At 40.5% G+C, this 19,087-nt stretch overlaps 1 protein-coding gene across 1 annotated transcript in view; it reads left to right on the top strand.

Annotated features, from left to right (window-relative positions):
* Positions 1–236: 236 nt before the first annotated feature.
* SH3RF1 (SH3 domain containing ring finger 1) overlaps positions 237–19,087 on the top strand; it is an 87,524-nt gene continuing 68,673 nt past the window's right edge. Inside the window, exons 1-2 of the mRNA XM_082759689.1 lie at positions 237–389; positions 1,007–1,496. Coding sequence (XP_082615815.1) covers positions 1,110–1,496 — 387 coding nt within the window. The 5' untranslated portion in view covers positions 237–389; positions 1,007–1,109. The remainder of the gene's footprint in view (positions 390–1,006; positions 1,497–19,087) is intronic.

Here is a 19,087-nt window from a genome sequence, read left to right on the forward strand (position 1 = left end):
CTCCTCCTCCTCCTCACAGCCGCGGGCCCCAGCCGAGGCCGCACCTGGCGGGCCCGAGGGGGCGGCCATCACGGCGCGGCCCCACCCGGGCGGGGAGGCGGCGGGGCTGGGGGGAGGCGGCGCTCACCGAGCCGGGCCGGGCTGAGCCGTGCCGTGCCGGGCCGGGCCGGGGGCCGCCCTTCCCCGCCGCCCTCCCCTCGGCCTCGGCGGGGCGGTGCCGCCCCCCGCGTCAGCCCTGCGCGGCGGGGCGGGGAAGGGAGAGGAGAGGAGGGAAGGGAAGGCGAAGGAGGGAGGGGACGGCAGCCTCGGCGCTGCCGCGGCGGGAGAGGCACCGGCGGCGGCTCCCGGGAACAAAGCGGGGCCCCTGGGGCCGGCTGCGGCGCCCCACGGTGAGGTGGGGGCTCGGGGGGGCGGCGGGTCGCCCCCCGCCACGGGGCCGTGACAGACGCGGGCGGCTGCCGTCCCCGCTGCTGGGGTCGGGGGGGGGGGGGAAGAGAGGAAGAATCCAAATTTCTAATTTTTTTTAAAAAATACATTCTTTTTATTCGGCCCGAGCTGTGGTTTAAGGACCTCCGCCTTTTCCTCGTGGCAAAAAAAAAAAAATAATAATTAAAAAAAAAAAAAAAAAAAAAAAAGGTTGTGGCAGTTAAACGCCCCGGGGGCGCAGATGTGAGCGGTGAGAGCCGCGGGGAGCCAGCCCTGTGGAGCGGCGCGGGAGCGGGCTGAGGGCACGGCTGCGGGGGGTGGGAGTGCTCGGGAACTTGGGGTTGAAACCCCCAGCCCTCCTTATTTATGGCCATACTTTAAGTGAACGGATACGTGAGCGTACATCACGGCGATTACTTAGTGCTGTCGTGATTTTTCTTTTTCCCATCTGTTGAAAGCTGAATGCTGAGTTAACGTAGACGCGCTTTATTTTGCGCCTTGTAGGACTATCTCCAGATGAAATAGTCCCAGTGACTCTTTTCTCAGCTTCCTAATGCCTTTTTCTCTCAAAACATTTCAGAGCACGGCCAGGAGAGGAATGGATGTAACATGATAGCCTTGGAGCGCTCAAAACACCCGAATTCTGCGAAGATTGTTTTTTTCGGCTGAGTGATACGAAGAAAATGGATGAATCGGCTCTGCTGGATCTGCTGGAGTGCCCTGTGTGCCTCGAGCGCCTTGATGCTTCTGCCAAAGTCCTGCCCTGCCAGCACACCTTCTGCAAGCGCTGTCTGCTGGGCATCGTCAGCTCTCGCAACGAGCTCCGGTGCCCTGAGTGCAGGACTTTGGTGGACTGCAGCGTCGATGAGCTCCCCAGTAATATTTTGCTTGTCAGACTACTGGATGGCATCAAGCAGAGGCCTCGGAAACCTGGCACCGGCGGTGGGACGGGTGGCACAAACGCGTTAAGGGTCCCGATTACCACTGTCACTAATTGTGGCTCGAAGGAGCTGCCAAGCTCTCAAGTTGGACAGCAGCAAAGGGTGCAAGCGCGGAGCCCTCCTGTTCGGGTGAGTACTGAGTCCTGTTGCCATCTCTTCCCTTGCTGGCTCAAAACAGTTGATGTCCCTTGCTTCAGGCTAAGGGCAGGCAGTAAGTACAGCAAAACGAGTTACTCTGGAGACTTGTGGATGTCTTGCTGACATGCATTAGTATTCTTATCAGTATTGGTTTACTGCTATGTAAATACCAATAAGCTAGGGATAATACTTTCTTATTAGATATTCTATTTTGGTTCTTGCGCTTTCTGTAATGATTCTAATTATCAGTAAACTTCCTCTAGATATAGTGAATGTTAAACACGAGCAAGGAAGTACTGTTCTTGTTGAAGTCAATGAAAGTTTATTTATACTTTCAGTCCTCGCCCTTTACTTTGAAGAAAAAAAAAAAAATGATTCTTTTGAAGTGATTAGAAAATCCACATGCTGTGATAGGAAAACATTCTTATGTCTGTGCTCATGTTCCTTCCTGGGATACATGCAACCTGTAGACTCCACTGTGCTTTATAATCATTTATGATTATCTATTCCAGACCTCTCATCAGGAAATACCAATTTATGAGACAGCTGACCATTCTTTGTTTTGTCTAATGACAAGGTACATTGGCTTCTCTAAAAGATCTTGCTGCCCACTTTAGGATTCCTGCCTATTTTGAATTAAAATTAAACAAAATTATGAAATGATTTAGGATGTTTCTCTAAACCTCACAAGGAGGAAATCGTAAGAACAAGGAGAGGGTTTAAATGTGCATTTGGCAAGACTAGTCTTTATTTTAAGGTATACCTGAATGGTAAGTAAACTAAATCAAATGAAGGAAACCTTATGCTTATTCATCTTGAGAAGTATTTATATGTTTAGAATCTCTCTCAAACATCTTAGATATGCGTCTTAAGTTTTCATTGTTTTCTCTGATTGGTAATCTCATTAGGTTCTTTTCTCTAGAATAAAAAAAAAAAAATAGCTATCATTCTACATCCTGTTAATGAGTTTTGTTCTGTGTATGTATACTGATTGGTAAGGGGGGGGGAGATAATGTATCTTTTCTTCCAGAAGATAAACCATAAAAAAATGCTGTAAGGAAGCTTCGCTATCAGAAATTGTTCTGTCTTTTCCAGAACCCTAAGGAGTTTGCTGTGGTATCTTGCATTTGCAAAAGCTCTTAAATTTGAAGCAACGCAAAATGTTCATGTAACTTGCTTGTTTATTATCGTGTAGACCTTTGTAAATAACTGTCAATTTTCAAAGACTACTTCTCCTCCAGAAAGGCTGCTGGTGTACCAATGTACCGCATATATGAATGAGTGCACTTTGGAGTTTCTCAAAGTCTTATTAGAAAAAATGTGAAATGGAATATGAAATATTATCTCTCTTTTTTTTTTTTTTTTAAATGTTCCACAATATCCTGTTGTGAAACATTTGCATTTCCAGATGTTGTACAGAGTGGAAAGTGATAACATATGGAATGTTGCCTCCATTCATTAGCTCTGTTACACCACGTGCCATTAAATTGTGACCATGTGGATTCCTCATGCAATTAACTGATACTTGGTCTATATTGGGGGTAAATGTCAGCATTTTACAGTAAGTCTGAATGCATCTTTGTTTCTGGGGTTTCAAAGTTGCGTAGGGTAACACAGGCATTCTCCTGTCTTCTTTCCTTTGGGAGACAGGGAAAGATGATCTTCTCATCTTTTGTCCGCTTAGTCTAGAGTCTTTTTTACTAGGAAGGCAGTATTTTGAAGAACATGAGCCTACTCTCAGGGATAAGAATGGAGAGATAAGAACAATTTTTCCCTCTTCTATGTGAAAAGGGTTTATAAAAACATGCTCAGAAAACAAAATGCTAATTGAATGGGCAACGTTGAAGTGAATGCCCTGTTTGTTTCTTTAACTACACCTTAAAGATGGTTTCAAATACAGTTTCTCTCTGGGAGCTGGGAAGGAAAATCTGTTTCTAGATGAGTGGCAGAGTCAGATTTCCTAAACTAATTTTGTTGAAGGGAAACAATGAAGGGGAATAAATGAAAGTTGCTGTTACATTAAATGAAGTGAATGTGGATGAAGGCTGTCAAGTCATAAACATTCTGCTTATACCCTGAAGTTATACTAAACTCATAAATGCCCTTTCAGAGGATGCCGTAATTTTCAGAAAAGGTTAATTCAGCATGTACTGCAGCGTGATTTCCTGAACTGTATCAATGACTAGGAGACTGCCAGCCGTGTTATTTCAGGGTACTACCTATACTGTGTTCTCTCTGTGTATGTGGTGACATGTGGCAATAAACAAACAAATGGTTCCTTGTGTCTTAAAAGTAATGAAGCTGGGGGCTGGCAGGGTTAACGTGTCCTGCACCTTTTATCTCACCCACTGCAGTAATCCTGTTTCTTTCTATAACCTGTATAGTCTCTCACCACTACAACTGCAATTGCTCACTGCAAGTTCTTAACCTCTTTCTGTTCTGATCTGTTTTGATGCAGAAAACCCTCTGTACCTTTCCCTGGCTACCAGTTGGACAAAGGCAGCATAGTGCTCTACCTGGTGGAAACTGTTTGCTGCCTGCCCAGCTCCTCTGTCCTGAGCAGCCAGCTTGCCTGGGAGAACAAATAATGGCTGAGCTCATGCTGCAGCTTTCCCTTTGGTGTAGATGCTAATTCACTACCTATTTGGTTTATTTACTTATTTTTTGGGGGTGAAAACCTCCAGCTAGGTTGACAGTTTGGAAGAGCTGTCAGAACTGCAGCGTGCTGTTAAATCTGCTAGGGTCTTGTCATCAGGAGCAAGTTCCTGGGCTCTGTTAAGGAAGGGGCTGTGTGATGATGTGAGCCTCGTTTCCTTAAAGAGAATGCATGAAAACTTGAGGGTGCTCGCTTTCCAATCCCTATTCTTACGTATCTTGTCAGTTCCACAAAGTATGTCAAGTGGGTATTATCTTAAGTTCCTTCTGGCAGTTTCACAAGGGTATGGTTATTGCAGGAGTCATAAGCTTAGCGGTGTGCATAAGTTAGGAAATGTTGAAGAATGTTCCAATTGATACATATTTAATTTTTTCTTCCCCCCTCTTGAATTTGTATGTGCCGAAGACATGCAGATTCTGCTAGTTTCCTTATGGCCCGAGTAGTTTCACAAGTTAAGGCTGCCTTCTCAGCAGAATCCAGACTGGGATTGTGCAGATAGTCTGAAATCTTATTGCTGTTCAGAATGTTTTATCTTTCTTTTGTTTTCCATAATGTTTTCAGCTGTTTTCTGGACCAAGCGTAGGCTGGAAGAGATAAGTAAAGGATTCAAAGATTTTGTCCTTTCCAACAGGAAGAGTGTGAATAGCTCAAAAATTGCCCAAGCCTACTAGAGTTGATGCTTATGCTGAATGAGTGTTGATGGTGTAATTTGAGTGTATTGTACTATATGGCAGTGAGAAATCTTACAGAGAAATCTTGCAGTGCAGACAATGGAAAAGTCTTAAAGCTTTTTTTTTTGTTTCTAATCTGGAAAACCAAGACTTTGTCACTTGCAAGTCTCCTTGAAATGAACAAGTAGGCAGAGGGACATTACAGTCTAGTAGAAGACACTCATTTTGATGTTTGTGGGAGCTTTCTCACTGCTTTAATAAATTCTAGCTCTGTGCATTCCTAAAACATCTTCTCTTCAAAACCACCAATGTCTCAGATGTTTGCAATAAATTCTTTTAAACTGAGGAGAAAAGGAAAACCCACAAACAGAAGCTTGTTCCCTGGGTTTCTACTAATGCCGAGCTGTGTTGTATTGCATTGTAACAATACACTTCCATTCTCAGGCTGGTTGGTGCAACCCAGGAAAGTAGCAGCAAAATTGGGAAGTCCTGTTTTTGTACTGCTGCAGCCACAGTGGTCATTTGCGGTCCAGTTTCTTGGGAGCTGCTGGAGCAGCTTTAATGCCAAGAAGGAAAAAAGATGGATCCAGGTCCTCTTTTCCCAGTGGCGGTATTGGAACTCAGCACCCAAGGTGTCGATTCAAACAAGTGTTTAACTGGGCTCTGAACGAGAGCAGGTGCCTAGAAATGGGATGTTGGTAAACATCTGCTGGTCAGGTACTCTTAGGAGAAGCTCACGTTGTGATGATAGGTCAGATTATAAAGTATGCTGCTTCCCAAAAAACTGTGGAAACGTGCTGCTAAGGGCCATTAGTGTCATGATGGGTATTTGTGCTTGTAGGTTAGAAAGTCATTACCTGATGATACCTGATATTGAGGACTGTATTTGCACAACTTGCTTCTTCCTTTTTTTTTTTTTCTTTAAAAAAAAAAAGTCAATTTTATTGTTGTCTGTTTAGTTCAAATTATGCATTCCTGCATGTATTCTTTCTTATAAAGGTAAGGAACAGCAAGGTGCAGCTTCTCAAATTAAGAGCTTTCATATGTTGATTGTGGAGGTAGGCACCTGTTTGTATTTGGGAGCGATCATCAGAAAATGTTTTGAATTATTTCTAAATGATGTATATGCTCTTTTGGTTCCTCTCGCACTTTCTGAAATAACAAATTCTGGTTCTACATCTACAATTGTTTGTACAATTTTAATCACCCCTCTGTAACACTCCTGTATCCTATGTTCAGCTAGATAAAATTTAATGGTGATGATAAATATAAAAGGAAAACAGACTGCCTCTCATGGCTAATGTGTTTCCTCTGGCAGCGAGCTAATTAAGTAAAGAGGAGGCTAAGCAATGGGAGGAATTGTCTCTGCATCTAAAGACATGGGTGTAGGATTCAGGGCTTCCGGGCTTGGTTCCTGGCTCTGCCACAGACCTCTATTATAACCTTGCACAGAGTCATGCAGAGCTCTTTGTGCCTGCTTCCCATCTGCAGATATGACTGATAGTACCTCCTTTGTCTGACGTGCTGGTTAAACTGTATACTCTTCAGGGCATGGATTGACTTTTGATTTTGGATGTATGTATAGTGTGTTTTACAATGGGTCCACAGTCTTGGCTGAGGTCAGTAGATAACCACTGTTCACTCTTTAAATAGTTGACTTCCAGATCACTAAAGAGCTGTTCATAATCCATTTCCTGCAGCAGTGATGGGCCGGTGCCTAGTGCTGAGTTGTTAAAAAGATTTCATTTTGTCGTTGGATGTTAGATAGGCAGGCACGTAAATGCCTCAGTGAAGAAAAGCCAGACACTTACAAATAGCTGGAAGCTGCCTTTCCGTGCTTCTTTGTGTCCGACTGGAAAACCTGTGTGTGGATTTGAGTGTGTTTTGATCTGAGTGATGCTGGCAGTACTGAAATGCTTAATTCTGCACCTTGAACCTTGGTAGCAATCTTTCACTGCAAGCTAACAGTGATCTGCTTGGTGAAATAGGGAGAAACTAGTGTAATCCCCTTACTTAAAAAAAAAAAAAAAAAAAAAAAAAGGTGTTGAAGTAGGTTGACTTAAGAACTGTCAATTTGTTTTCTAGTTTTTAAGGGTGGTACTTAATCCTTTTAACTTGTTTTTTGATGCCCTTTTATTTTTTTCATATTAATGGAAGACACCGTTGCGTAATGGCTTTGTTTTCAGGAGGAAGAGGGGACTCCCTCCATTTCCCTTCATTTCCTGGTTTAAGATCAGTGTTCATCCATCTCTGTAGATTCGTTTAAAACAGCTTATAGAAATAAAACGGTGTCCTTCTCCACTGCAGTTTGCCAGTGGGTTACAGGTTATCGCTTTGATCATTCAAAGAACTTAAACTTCTGCACAAAAAGCAGGTTCAAAGCCTGGATTTTTAATGGGCTCATAAAGGGCACCAGTCTTTTTTGTGGAGAATAATTTTTTTTTCCTAGTACCATAGGAATCAAATGCTAATCCAGTTGCTTTACATAGGTGGTCTGGGGTCTGGTTAAAAAAGTGACAGCCGTGCTAATGCTGTGTTTCTCTCTGCATTGTGCCCAGTTTTTTGTGGTTGGAAAGCCACTTGTTCAGTGGCTTAACAGGTGCAGTGTAAGGTAGGAGGAGCTGCAGAGGGTGATTGTAATGGGGCTCAGCTGGAAATCCTTCTTTTCCACTCATTTACCTGAGTAAAATGGTTTTCAGGTGGTATTTCTTCTTACCTGTGTTTCATGTGCACATAGGAACTGCAGAGAGCAGCAGGCCTGAAACCACAGCTGTAAGAATAAGGCTGGGAACTCTCAGTGTTGTGTTTGTCTTTCAGCAGAATTCCCCTTGCAGTGCCTCCTCCTTAGCATCTGCTTAGCACCTTCATCAGTCTTTCCTTTGGCTCCATCGCTGACTTTATTCGAATGTCATCTCCTCTGATCTTATGTAGTGTACTACTTCCAAGAAGAAGATGTATCTTGCTTCCTTCTCATGCCTAACTTGTCCTTGACTGTGTCAAGCATAAGGACAATAAACTAAGTAATAAGAAAGAAAATGCCCTGTTCAAGTATCTGGACTGCAGGGACTCATGGTATTTATGACTATCTGCTAAATGAACGAATAGCATAAGGCACAGGTTAGTACTGCTGAACTGGTTAGCTTCCTTCGATTGTAAGCACTTTTTTCTTCTTCCTCCTCCTCCTTTAAATCACTGACTATATACACACTGTAGTGTGGATAAGAACGTGTCTCAGTAATTCAAGCTGAAATATCACCTGGTCAGCTCTGTCCATCCATGCATCTTTTTCCTGTGTGCACAAAGGAAAGCATGCATCTGCTGTGCCTCAGTTCCAATCGGGTGCCTCTTTCTTAGACAGGAAAGCTTAATCTCAGAAAACAAGCAGTGAATTCTTAGGTTGGTTATATTATGTTAATTTCTTTGCTTTTCTCTCCATATCACCAAATGGGATCTTTTTAAGAGCAGCTTTTTGGACGAAGAATGCCTGCTTTGAGGTGAGCTGGGTTAATTTCAGGAAGTAAGCAGCCCTGAAGTGGGAGCATTGCTCATTCGGTGAAAGTACTCTGCTCTGCACTTGCTTCATTCCTCACCTTCCAAGCTCATGAAGATCACTTCACCCTGTCTGACGTGTCTTGACAAACTAATAGATGCCTTGGCTCTGGAATGTGTTCAGAATACTGAAGAATGGCGATGTAGCGTGTTATTTATAGATTTCCACCTTCCTATAGATTTGAGAGGGGAAAAGAAAACGTGTCTGACAGAGGAGCTTCAAAGATAGCTTCTTAGCGATGATGTGCCTGCTTTACGAGCGCTGTGCTGCTGTTCTGTGTAATTGGTGGACTTCAGTTATACCTCAATGTCTGCGGTCCAGAACTGAAGCCTTAAGGTAAGGAGGCAATAGCAATATTATTTTAGAAGTTCTTTTGCTCTCTTTTGGTTACTGATCTGTCAAATTCTGGCCCAGCAATGCTGGCAGGAGAAGATTATGTCTTGACAGAAGTCTTGGGCACAGCGCTGTCTGTGCAAACAGCATCCTGGTACGGAGGGGGAGATGGCAGCAGTCAGCTGTTCGATCGTTGGACAGTGGGGCTGGTCCAAGTCAGAGCCTTGCTGCACTGAGAGTGCCTGAACGACTGCTTTCCTTGGTCCTCATCCCATCAGTATTGCCAGGGCTGTACACAGCTTGGACTTGAAGCCTCTACCTGGTTTTGGTCAGTGCAAAGGCAAATTAAGCCTTTTCTTCCACTTCTGAAACCTCTTAAATGAGAGGAAGTTGTCAGGACTCAGGAAGATGCTCTTCTAGAGCATCCACATAATCAGCTTCAATTTTCTTAGGGGTACTTGCTTACAAACTAACTTATTTTCTGCTGTATCTCTTCTGTGAGTTAAGCCATGAAAAATTAGATATCCCTGGGAGAGGATTAAGACTGGGCAAGAGCTAAGGACATTGTACTCCTTTCTGTTTGTACAGGTCCATAGCACATCTCTCAGGCTTCCTGGTTTTAGTAATGAACACGAGGTGTACTTTCTGCCTGTGAAACACAAGTCAGTCTGCATGGTACATGTACTTGTTTGAGCTCTACAGTTGATGGGGGGAAAAAACAGACACCATTGCCAAAGTGTGTAGGAATCTGAGCCTGCTAGATATCTGAAAATGAGCTTTGGCACGAATGAGCAATCCACTGTGGAAATCATTTACCCGTGTACCCTTAGAAGCTCATGACTGGCGCTCATTTGACATTTCTTGTGACACTCAAGCATGTGATTTTATGATCCAAAGTCAGGCTTCTGTAGCATAGTATGAACCCTTTAGAATTTTAAGTAATGGAATTTCTTGTCTGGGTCTTCATGTCTACCTCATTCAGCCCTTGATTAATTTTCTTTCCATCTACATTGTAAGCACTTAAACTCTCCAAGTGTAAGTAACGGAACCCATGAGAGTGTCTCTTCTCAAAATGGGTGCATGATTCTCTTTGCTGCTGTTTCTTTTGCACAACGATTTTGTTTGAAACAGGGCTGATACATGTATATTATGCCTTCCACATATAATTAAAAATATGGTGTGAATTTGTGGGTGTAGTGTTCTTTTTTTTGCTTTTGAAATAAAAGTTCTGATATGGGGTTGATGGGGTTGAACTGTTTTTCATCTTTCACATTGGCATGATTCTTCAGAGCTGAATATAGGCCGTCCATTTTTGCTTTTAGTAAATGTAGAAAGTATCATTTTACAATTTCTAGCTGAGAAGTATGCTATTAATCATAAATGCATTTTGATCAAAGGCAAACATTTGAATGATGCTTAAAAATTAATACAGATATCATTCTCCTCATCTCAAAAGTGGCCGAGTGCCACCAGTGTTGCACAGAACTTCAAATTTTCATTAAAAAATGAAAGGTAGGCATCCGTGAGTGTTCTGTTGAATTTCATAACAAATGAAGCACTCAAACCCAACAGCTTTAAGTCTGCAGTGTGTCTTTGTTAATAAAATGAGTTTTGTTCATATCACGAGCATTTCAATAAGGTGAGGTAATTCTGTTCTCATTTTTATAAAGGAAAGATGTATATATTCCATCTCCTGGTTTTCTTTTCTCAGTACCTGAACTTTCAAAATCTACGTGTACATTAAAAGCTTTTTGAAGAACTAAAGCACTGTTTTATCTTGTGTGAACTGCAATTCTACAAGACAAGCTTTTGAAAATCTCTGGTTACAGACTAAGATTACCCACTCCTACCCAACTTTCATGCCTCTGGATGAAAGAGAAGGAATGTGGTTTTACTTGCACAGACGTGTGAGAGGATCGATAATGAATTAATTGAAACAAGTATCTTCAATTATTCTCCATGAGCATGTTCTTAATTCTTTACTTTACAGTCTACATTTTATCTATATCAAAAATCAGTGAAAAACTGAGGCACTTTTGACTGATTTAAATGTTGAGATGAGAAGTATTGAGAGAGAATCAGATGCGTCTGCCTTGGCGTACGTAGGTCATAGCTATTGGAGAAGCTTATTTTAAAGAAATCCAGCAAAAATGAATTCAGTGTGCTTTGGTAATGCCTTGGAGTAAAGATGAAGCTTTTATTCTGAAGCTCAGAGCTTGCTACAAGAAAATGAACTCGTCATGGGTCTTCCCTTGTTTGTATATGTGAGCTAGCAGGGCACTGACGTTGTCATCTTTTTCACGAGCAAGATAAAGATCTGAGAGGAGACTCTTAAACCTTATCCACGCTGGCAGAGCTAAGCCATTTTCAAAACCTGTTTAATTTAACACAGTTTTAAGTCCATAGCCTTATTAAGTTAACAAGCCTTCAGCCATGCCACCAGGTTCTGTAATCCTCTTAGATCTTCAGTCTAAGCAGGGCAGGGATAGTCAATAAGTAGATGAATAGATAATCTTTCAGAAGACATATAGGTCTTCCAGAAATAAGTGTTGACATCTACACTGGTTTTTGAAGTGTTGGGAAATACTGATTTGAACTTATATTTAGTATAAGGCACACTACCACGTTATCTACAATTAGAGGAAAAAGTTGAAAGAATTACCACTTTTTATTTTGTTAGGAGGAAAAAACCCTGAAGTCTTCTCTTCTGTGCTTTCATTCCTGGTTTACAGCCCAATAAAATGAGGTTATATTTCAAATGTGGAATGGAGTGAAGAAAAATAATAGTTTGTTTCATTGCCTTTGTGTATATGCAAATCGAAACCTTCTTTGTGGTTGTTTTACAAGCTATCTTTGAAAATCTTTCAGACGATCAGTTCCATGGACCAGACTTTTAAAAGCATTAATGCAGATCTGTGGTATTGGCTAGCACTCCAGCCTGCACGTTACTTCGGTTCAGTTCTGGCTCTTCCAAGCATGTTGAACTTCAGCTGTGCCCATCTTCTGAACAGGATTATTGAGGCAGTGGAGCCAGAGGAAGGAAAAACAAACAAACAAACAAAAACGTAGTTCATAGTGTAAGAAGTCAGCCTCACCATAGCATCCATGCCAGACATGTTCACCCAGCGTGGAAGTAGCAGCAGAGGAAATGGATGTGGGGTGCAAGCCAGTGCTGGGAGATGACGAGGGTGACCTTGCACTTGGAGAGCGCAGCAGAAGAGCTAAGCACACAGGGAATGTGAGGCAGGAAGGCAATCACTCATCTCATTGAAAAAATGGGGGAAGGCTTTGGGGAGGAGATTACTGGTAAGTGGAGAAATTTCAATGCTGATGGGTGATTAAGACCAGAAGGATCAAGTATAGTGATTGAATTATGATGAAAGGAAAACCACAGCAGTAGATGGAGAATACAACGGTCAGCACGTTTGAGGAAAAACAAAGGAGGAGGAAACTGGATCAAGCAAATGGCTCTTTGCTCACTGGAATTGAACTAGAGATCTGGTGAGGAGAAAGTGCTGGAGAACAGAAGTTTGAAGAGGTGTTCTGACGTTTAAGGAAGGTTTTGAAGAGCATCAAAATAGAAAAACTGCTATGGAAGAGTTGAGTAGGTGAGAACAAGAAGAATTGTGTTGACTCACGTCATCTATATTTCACATATGTGTATTTAAATTTTTAAATACCATATATTCTTAATTTTGATATATTGTGTCATCTACTATGACATTTAGAATATTTCACTTCCAAAATGGTTGAAGAACTTCCTATACGAGCTGCGATTGATAGGGCTGTGAGGATTACTTAACACGTCTCTAAAGCACTTTGAAATTCTTCACAAAGTTAAGAAAAATAGCAATTGTATTGCTAATAAACTGTTCTCACAGTTCTTATAGGATTAATAAAACCACAAATTGCAATCCTTCATTCAGTGATTATAGGAAAGAATACAGGAAGAGGTGGACTAGTATCCTAGGAACTGACTGGATTAGCAGCACTTTTTGTTTGTTTTTAGAAGAGATTTTCAAGGAGATTTTTCAAGAGATTTTCAAGGTTTTTCAAAGTGATTTTCAATAGTAATAATAAAAATAAAACCCAGCTCATTTCTGACTTCTGATTTGGTAGCACTTTCTTTCCCCCTCCTTCCATATTTTCTTAGTCTCCTGTATCACCCTTTCACTTAGGGGAAGGAGGCAGAGTGGGTTAAACTGGTAGCAGGATGGGGCTTTCTGCCCTGGGAGGCAGACCAAATTCTTCACTTAGCAGGGTTGGTTTGGAATTGGCATTGCCAGTATCAGAGCACTCTGGTCTTCAGTGACTGCGTTGACTGAAAAGCCTAAACTTGAACCAAACTTGTTACCAAACTGTATTTTGTTTTTAGAGAAGGAAGCTGATTTTCATTAAGGTAAATGAGTTTGGGCGTCTTAGAGGCGACGCTCTGTGAACAAAGTAGCATTTGGTTTGTGCAGTGCTTAGGGAAAAAAAGCTTTAGCAGACTTTTTTTCCCCTTTTATTCAGCATATTGAGTTTATAAGAAGAAATCTGTCCGAAGTGGTCTTACATAAATACTTGCTGTATTTTTATTTCTCTAGCTACAAGACCTTGTGAATTATAAAGGCAGTATTGAACTTTGTTATTAAAATATACATTGGAAATTATACTGTTGGAATACAGAGGAGTGTTAATGGCTTCCATGAAAAAAGATCTGGTAAAAATTAACAAACGCAGTAGATACCCTTCAGTAAAGGGACACTGGTCTTAGAGCTTCTGTGGTAGCTGAAACAACAGCAGCTGCTGCTCAGGCAATGCCAATTAGCGTAGTAAGCCCAAAACAGGGGAAAATACCCTTTGAGGACAGGTAAAACAGACCACAAAGATACTGGGGCTGGATCATCGATTAGTGGCTGATGGAGGAAAAAAAAGATTTATCTGAGGAGGGGAAAAAAAATAAAGAGCAGCAGTGAGCATAAACCAGAAAGGTAGCAGAGAAAGCTCGAGAGAGTGTGGGGCTTGCTGCTTAAGCCTAGCAAGTATAAGGTATGTGTGCTGCTGATCAGTCGAGTTGTTCTCAGGGGACTGTGATTTTATGCATGTTCTTGGTAAAGTGTTTTACATTCTCATTTTGTCTTTCTAAGACAACTTCTGGAGGTAAGCCAGCAAGGACCTACAAACACTGGCTAGGGGTAATAAAGACTTTGTATTTATCTCTGTGCTTTTTGTTTTTCTCTCCACACAGTGTTTTTAAAAGGCACTGGAAAAAGCAGCAGTGGATATGGAAGTCCTGTGTTTTTTCTGTTTTGTCATTGTGTCAGTAAGCATTAAATCTGCCTTAAATGAATCACCTTAATCAAGGTAATTCAATCTTCGGTTCAGTATTTAACTTCCCATGAAGATTTATGCTGGTGATTGTAGTAGCTTAATTATGTGGACTTTCAGTGTCTCTTTCTACAGCTGAAGTTGTTCCACTCTGAGAAAATAAAACATCCACTGGAAAAAGGATTAAAACCCAACTGTCTGCATCCCAAGCGAGCGCTTGGGTCATTAAGCCAGAGAATTGTTTTGCTGTTCCTTTCAGTGCTGTAAGAGAGATTAAGGGAAATCTGTGGTGAGATGCATGCTCACAGTAGTTTGTACAACTGTCTTGGGGAGAAAAGGAGCTGAACCTGAGGTCTCCACATCCCAGTGAGTGCATGAACCCTTCTTGTTCCTGGGTGAAGAAGAAAGTATTGCAGGTACTAATGACAGTCTGTATGGAAATAGCTTTTTTTCTTTTTTTCTTTTTTTTTTTTTTGGGGGGGGGGGTTGGGAGGCAAGGAGGAAGATGAAATGATTCTGATTTTACACTTTGTCTAGAAAGGATGAAATTAGGTATGTCTCGAGGTGTAATTTTCCCCTAATTTTAGACTATCAAATGGGGATGCATCACTTGCTGTTTATGTTGATTTAGCTGTGAGACTTTTCTCATTTTCCTCTCTAATGTAAAGGTGAGATTAATTCAGGAGAAAATAGGTTGTTACTGACTTCTGTTTCTAAGGAGAAAATAGTATCTCTTGCGATAAACTTTCATATGTTGAAGCATGTTTTTCTTTAAAGAAACTAATATTTATGGAAGCATAAATTAAGATTTTTTTCACTAGTTAATTCACCTTAAAAAAGGCAGTTTTAAAAGCACATATAACTTGGAATAGCTACATCTCTATCATCTCATGAGGATTATTGATTTTGAAAGAAAAATAGCAAAAATAGTAATTTTAGTGTAATTTTATTCCTTTAAAAATAATAACCTGCAAATTGCATTGAGATACATGTGGACCTCAGTTTTTCATACGACCTTGCACAGCATATCTAGCCTTTTGCTCTTTCCAATTCAATTTTTTTTAATGGGAAATTAGTGAGGTATCTTCTTTCTAGGTGGTAGAAAAAATAAGTAAATTTTCCAAGTTTTAGGTTGTCATGCAAACTGTTTGAAACCCAAAGTAATGACTCTGTATTTAAAATGAATCGCTGAGCAATATAATACTACAATATTCTTTTGTTTCCCTTTTAGAAAAGCAAAATAGAACCACAGTCTTCTACCTCCTAGGCAAGGGAATAACAGAGGCTGTACAAATGTAGTATTATTGAGAACTACAAGTGCATACTCATCTTTCTGCTCTAGATGAAGTGTAACTCTCCTAATTTACACATGCATATGAGGCCATAAAAGCCACTGTAATATTCTGTATAAAGGGCTGGCACTAGAAAGCTGAACTGCTGTTGTGTAGAGATCATCCCTTTTGTTCTCTTTTTCATATTCTTCATTTACTCTATGCAATAGAGTAATTTGCATCGTTTCAAATCAAAAGCAAAATTGGGATTTTCATGGGTGTATTTCAGTTTGTCTCTTACTTATATACATACTTTTTATGTATTGTTTGATTTTTTTTTTTTCTTTTAATGTACATTGCTTTGATGTATTGCTTGATCTTATTTTCTTAATCGGTCTTGTCTTCAAGGTGCTTCAGTGGTGATTGTCTTACCAAACTCGTTCCTGTTTGTGTTGGGGTCAACCTTTCCCTATCACTCTGAACTGAGAAGCGTGGTCACCAAGCAGAGCATGCACAGAAAAGGCTGTTGGGCTGGCTTGGCACTCTGCGGTCTAATCTACTCAGGGATAATTAGTACAAGCATTACTGATCGTTCCAGCCAGGCTGCATTAACACCATGTTTCTAAGAAACCTCTTGTGCCTAGTTTTGTTTCATTAGTATTGGCAGTGGTAGAAGCAGAGGAATGTGCTGCCAAGGTTATTACCAGCGTGTGACCCGGGCTGTTCTCTCCATTTTTTTGGAGGGGGGGTGTTGAAAAAACCCACTGGAGTCTAGCTTGCATCACTACTCTGCTTTACATGCTGTTTAAACCAAGAGTGCCAAAATTAGGAGGAGAAATTCTTGCTGTCAATGAATTTGTGCTGGAAACTTCTCAGAAGTGAGTTATCCTTCAATGGGCACTGAAAGTGAAGCTGATCCACCAATGTTTTCCTCTGTGGTTTTAGTGCCTGGATATTTCAGTTCATAAAGATAACACCGAGTGAAGCGTGCCACCACATTATATCGCTACTGCTGTGACTATCAAAAACTAAATGTAGCCTCTAGCACTTTGACAGTAAAAGCTGTGCATCTTTCTCTTCATCTAATACGTTGCTGAGATGAGAAAAAGCTGTTAATAAGCAGTAGAGCCTTTGTTAGCATAGAGTTAATAGTAGCAGATTTAATGATAAGGCTCAATTAATGTAAGCCTGGCCCCACACTTGCTTTTGTTAAAATTCAATACGCTTCCCACAAGAATTATTGGTGGGAGATCTTAATTTAAATGCTGTTTTCTGAAACTAATTTTAGGCGCATCCTCTGCAGCAGACAGATGTTTATCGCACACGCCGTGCCGCAGAAACCTGCTGGTGCAGCCTTTTCCTCAGAGCTCAGGTGGGCTATGTCAAACTGGGTTCCTGAACACATCAAACGACAACAGAAGCCCACCCAGGATCTCAGTGACTTGCATACTTCCCAGAATACAGTGATCTTTCATCTTCAATCTGAGGAGCTGTAGACTCTTTGGCTTCTGCTTCTTGGGGTGGGTGCTACCCCCCTACCTGTAGGCTGGAGAGTTGTAAGGACTCCCCACCCTCTCTTTAGGTCACACTCCAAAGAACAAATCTCATTTATTCCATTCCAAAAGATCAGTAAAAGAACAAACAAACAAAAGCAACATGTACAGGGGCTACCTGGAAAAGGAGGGCTGCTATATATTTCTGATCCAAGAGGACCTGATATATTTAGTATTTTTTGATGAAAAATGCCTCTGAATCATCATGAGGGGTGGTATTCTTTTCTTAGTTAGTTTCTCAAAAGTGAAATGGAGGTTTGTAAACAGAAAAACTTAAAATCAGGTGCAACAGCACAGAACAGCCTTAGCTAAAGATCCTCTGGAGGCGGAGTACTTTGTAGGTTTATAAGTGTGTGTGTATATGTCTATATATTAGGTCAAATGTAATCAATTCACTTGTATGTTAAGGTATTCATTTACAGTGAGAAACGTATTTTTCTTTGGTTTTTAAAAGGTTTTTATTTGTTTGTCTTTTTTCCTTCTTAAAAACATGCTGATGACTTTAGAGGACACTGTTTTAAGAAAACAAGCTGATTTCCCAAATGGAAATCAGTCTGATTAACTCAAATTGAAGGAGGAAGAAAAAGAGGTGCCAGCATTTTGATTGACTCAACAAGAATTGCCTCCAATCACCTTACTGCCTTAATTTTGTAAGGTAACTTCTATTATCTGATTGACACTGTATTCAACAGTGACTTTGAGTTTCGGTATTCAAAATTGACCTAAAATGTAGTATTTTTATGTAAACTTTAAGAAAAATCCACACAGGGTAATAATCTTACGTAATATAATGTGAGATTAAGTATTCACTGGCAAAGAAGCAGCCCCATGCTACTGTTGGTATTCAGCTTCCTTACAAATCATGTGAGGGAGAAATCCCTTGAAAACAAAATCTGATGCTCCAGAAGCTTTGAGAGCTTAGGGGAAGTAGAAGTAGAAGGGAAAATACAAATCTTCAAGCAAAATAACAAATTTCCTCAGATTTTCCTGTTCTTGTTAATCATGGTTTTAAAAATAGGGGGGTCACTGCGTTTTGATGCTACTGTTAGACCTAGGGTTATCTTTGTGCTGAAATTTTCCTGCCTTTTTATTTTAAGAAGCAGTTAAGAAAAAAAAAATGGGTGAAATAGAGATCTCTGTTCATGCCCTGTTGACAGAGGAAATAGTCTTTAGCTTAGAACAATGAGTACCTTTTAACTGCTGCTGCATGCTGAGCGTTGGACAAATGGGGCAAAGTGGTTTTCAGTATGAGGTAAAAAAAAAACAAACAAAAAACATAGCTATGTTTTGAGATTCTTTGTAACATAGTTAATTTTCCTAGCATAGAAAGTGTTTTTTTTAGTAACATTTCTGACTTGGAGATGGCTTGGAAAATTACCGGGAAATGAATTATGAGCTATTCTGCGATTCCTGCACTGAAATTATTCTGGGGTTTGGTGGTGATCAACTATGTGTATTGCCTTCTCAGTTTTGAATGGAATAGTCTCATTTATAAATTAAGATGTAGATGAACGAACCTAAAACCATAGATTATATTGCAGTCCTAGGTGGTATGAAAATGAAGGAGCCAACAGATCCATCAAGATTTCATGTCTGTTACATCTTACATGTCTCTTAAAACTGTGTGACTTGAACAGTAAAGATTAGAAAAGTATTAATTTCTGCTGTGACAAATATTTCCTGTTTTCTTTTAGAGTAAAGATACTGAAAAAGACTTTCAGTGTGCAGGTACTGTATACAACTGTTTAAAAGGTACAGTAAAGTATTACCAATTAAGAATTGCTATTTTCTTACTAGCAATTCAATTGGTGGATACATTATAGTAAGATGTATTTCTTTCTAAAAGGGATGTTGCAAGTATTGCTAAGTTTCAGGGAGGAGAGGGACAAGAAATTCTATTAGTTTCACCTAGGAATATATCTTCTTTTTAACACTAGCAATTTTTTCATGTTATTTTTTTCCCTGTTGATGATTTTTTCTTTCTAGTCCTAGTTGTGAACAAGTGTATTTGAACGGAGCAAAGGAAATTGGAATGAATCTGATTTACAAGTCCTGTAATCAGGGTGCATTTTAAAAACCAAGTGGTATGCAACTTTCCTTCTCTGCTAAAACTTTATCAGAGTAGTTTATCTCACTGTCAACTGTGGTAGCTATAGCAAGCTGTGAAAATAAGGTGGTGTTTTCAGAGTTATGATTGAAGCCCATTATTTCCTTGCAGACAAATGACAGGTTGTATTA

The sequence above is a fragment of the Aythya marila genome (assembly GCF_965140915.1).
Source record: "Aythya marila genome assembly, chromosome: 4".
NCBI classification, from domain to species: Eukaryota; Metazoa; Chordata; class Aves; order Anseriformes; family Anatidae; genus Aythya; species Aythya marila.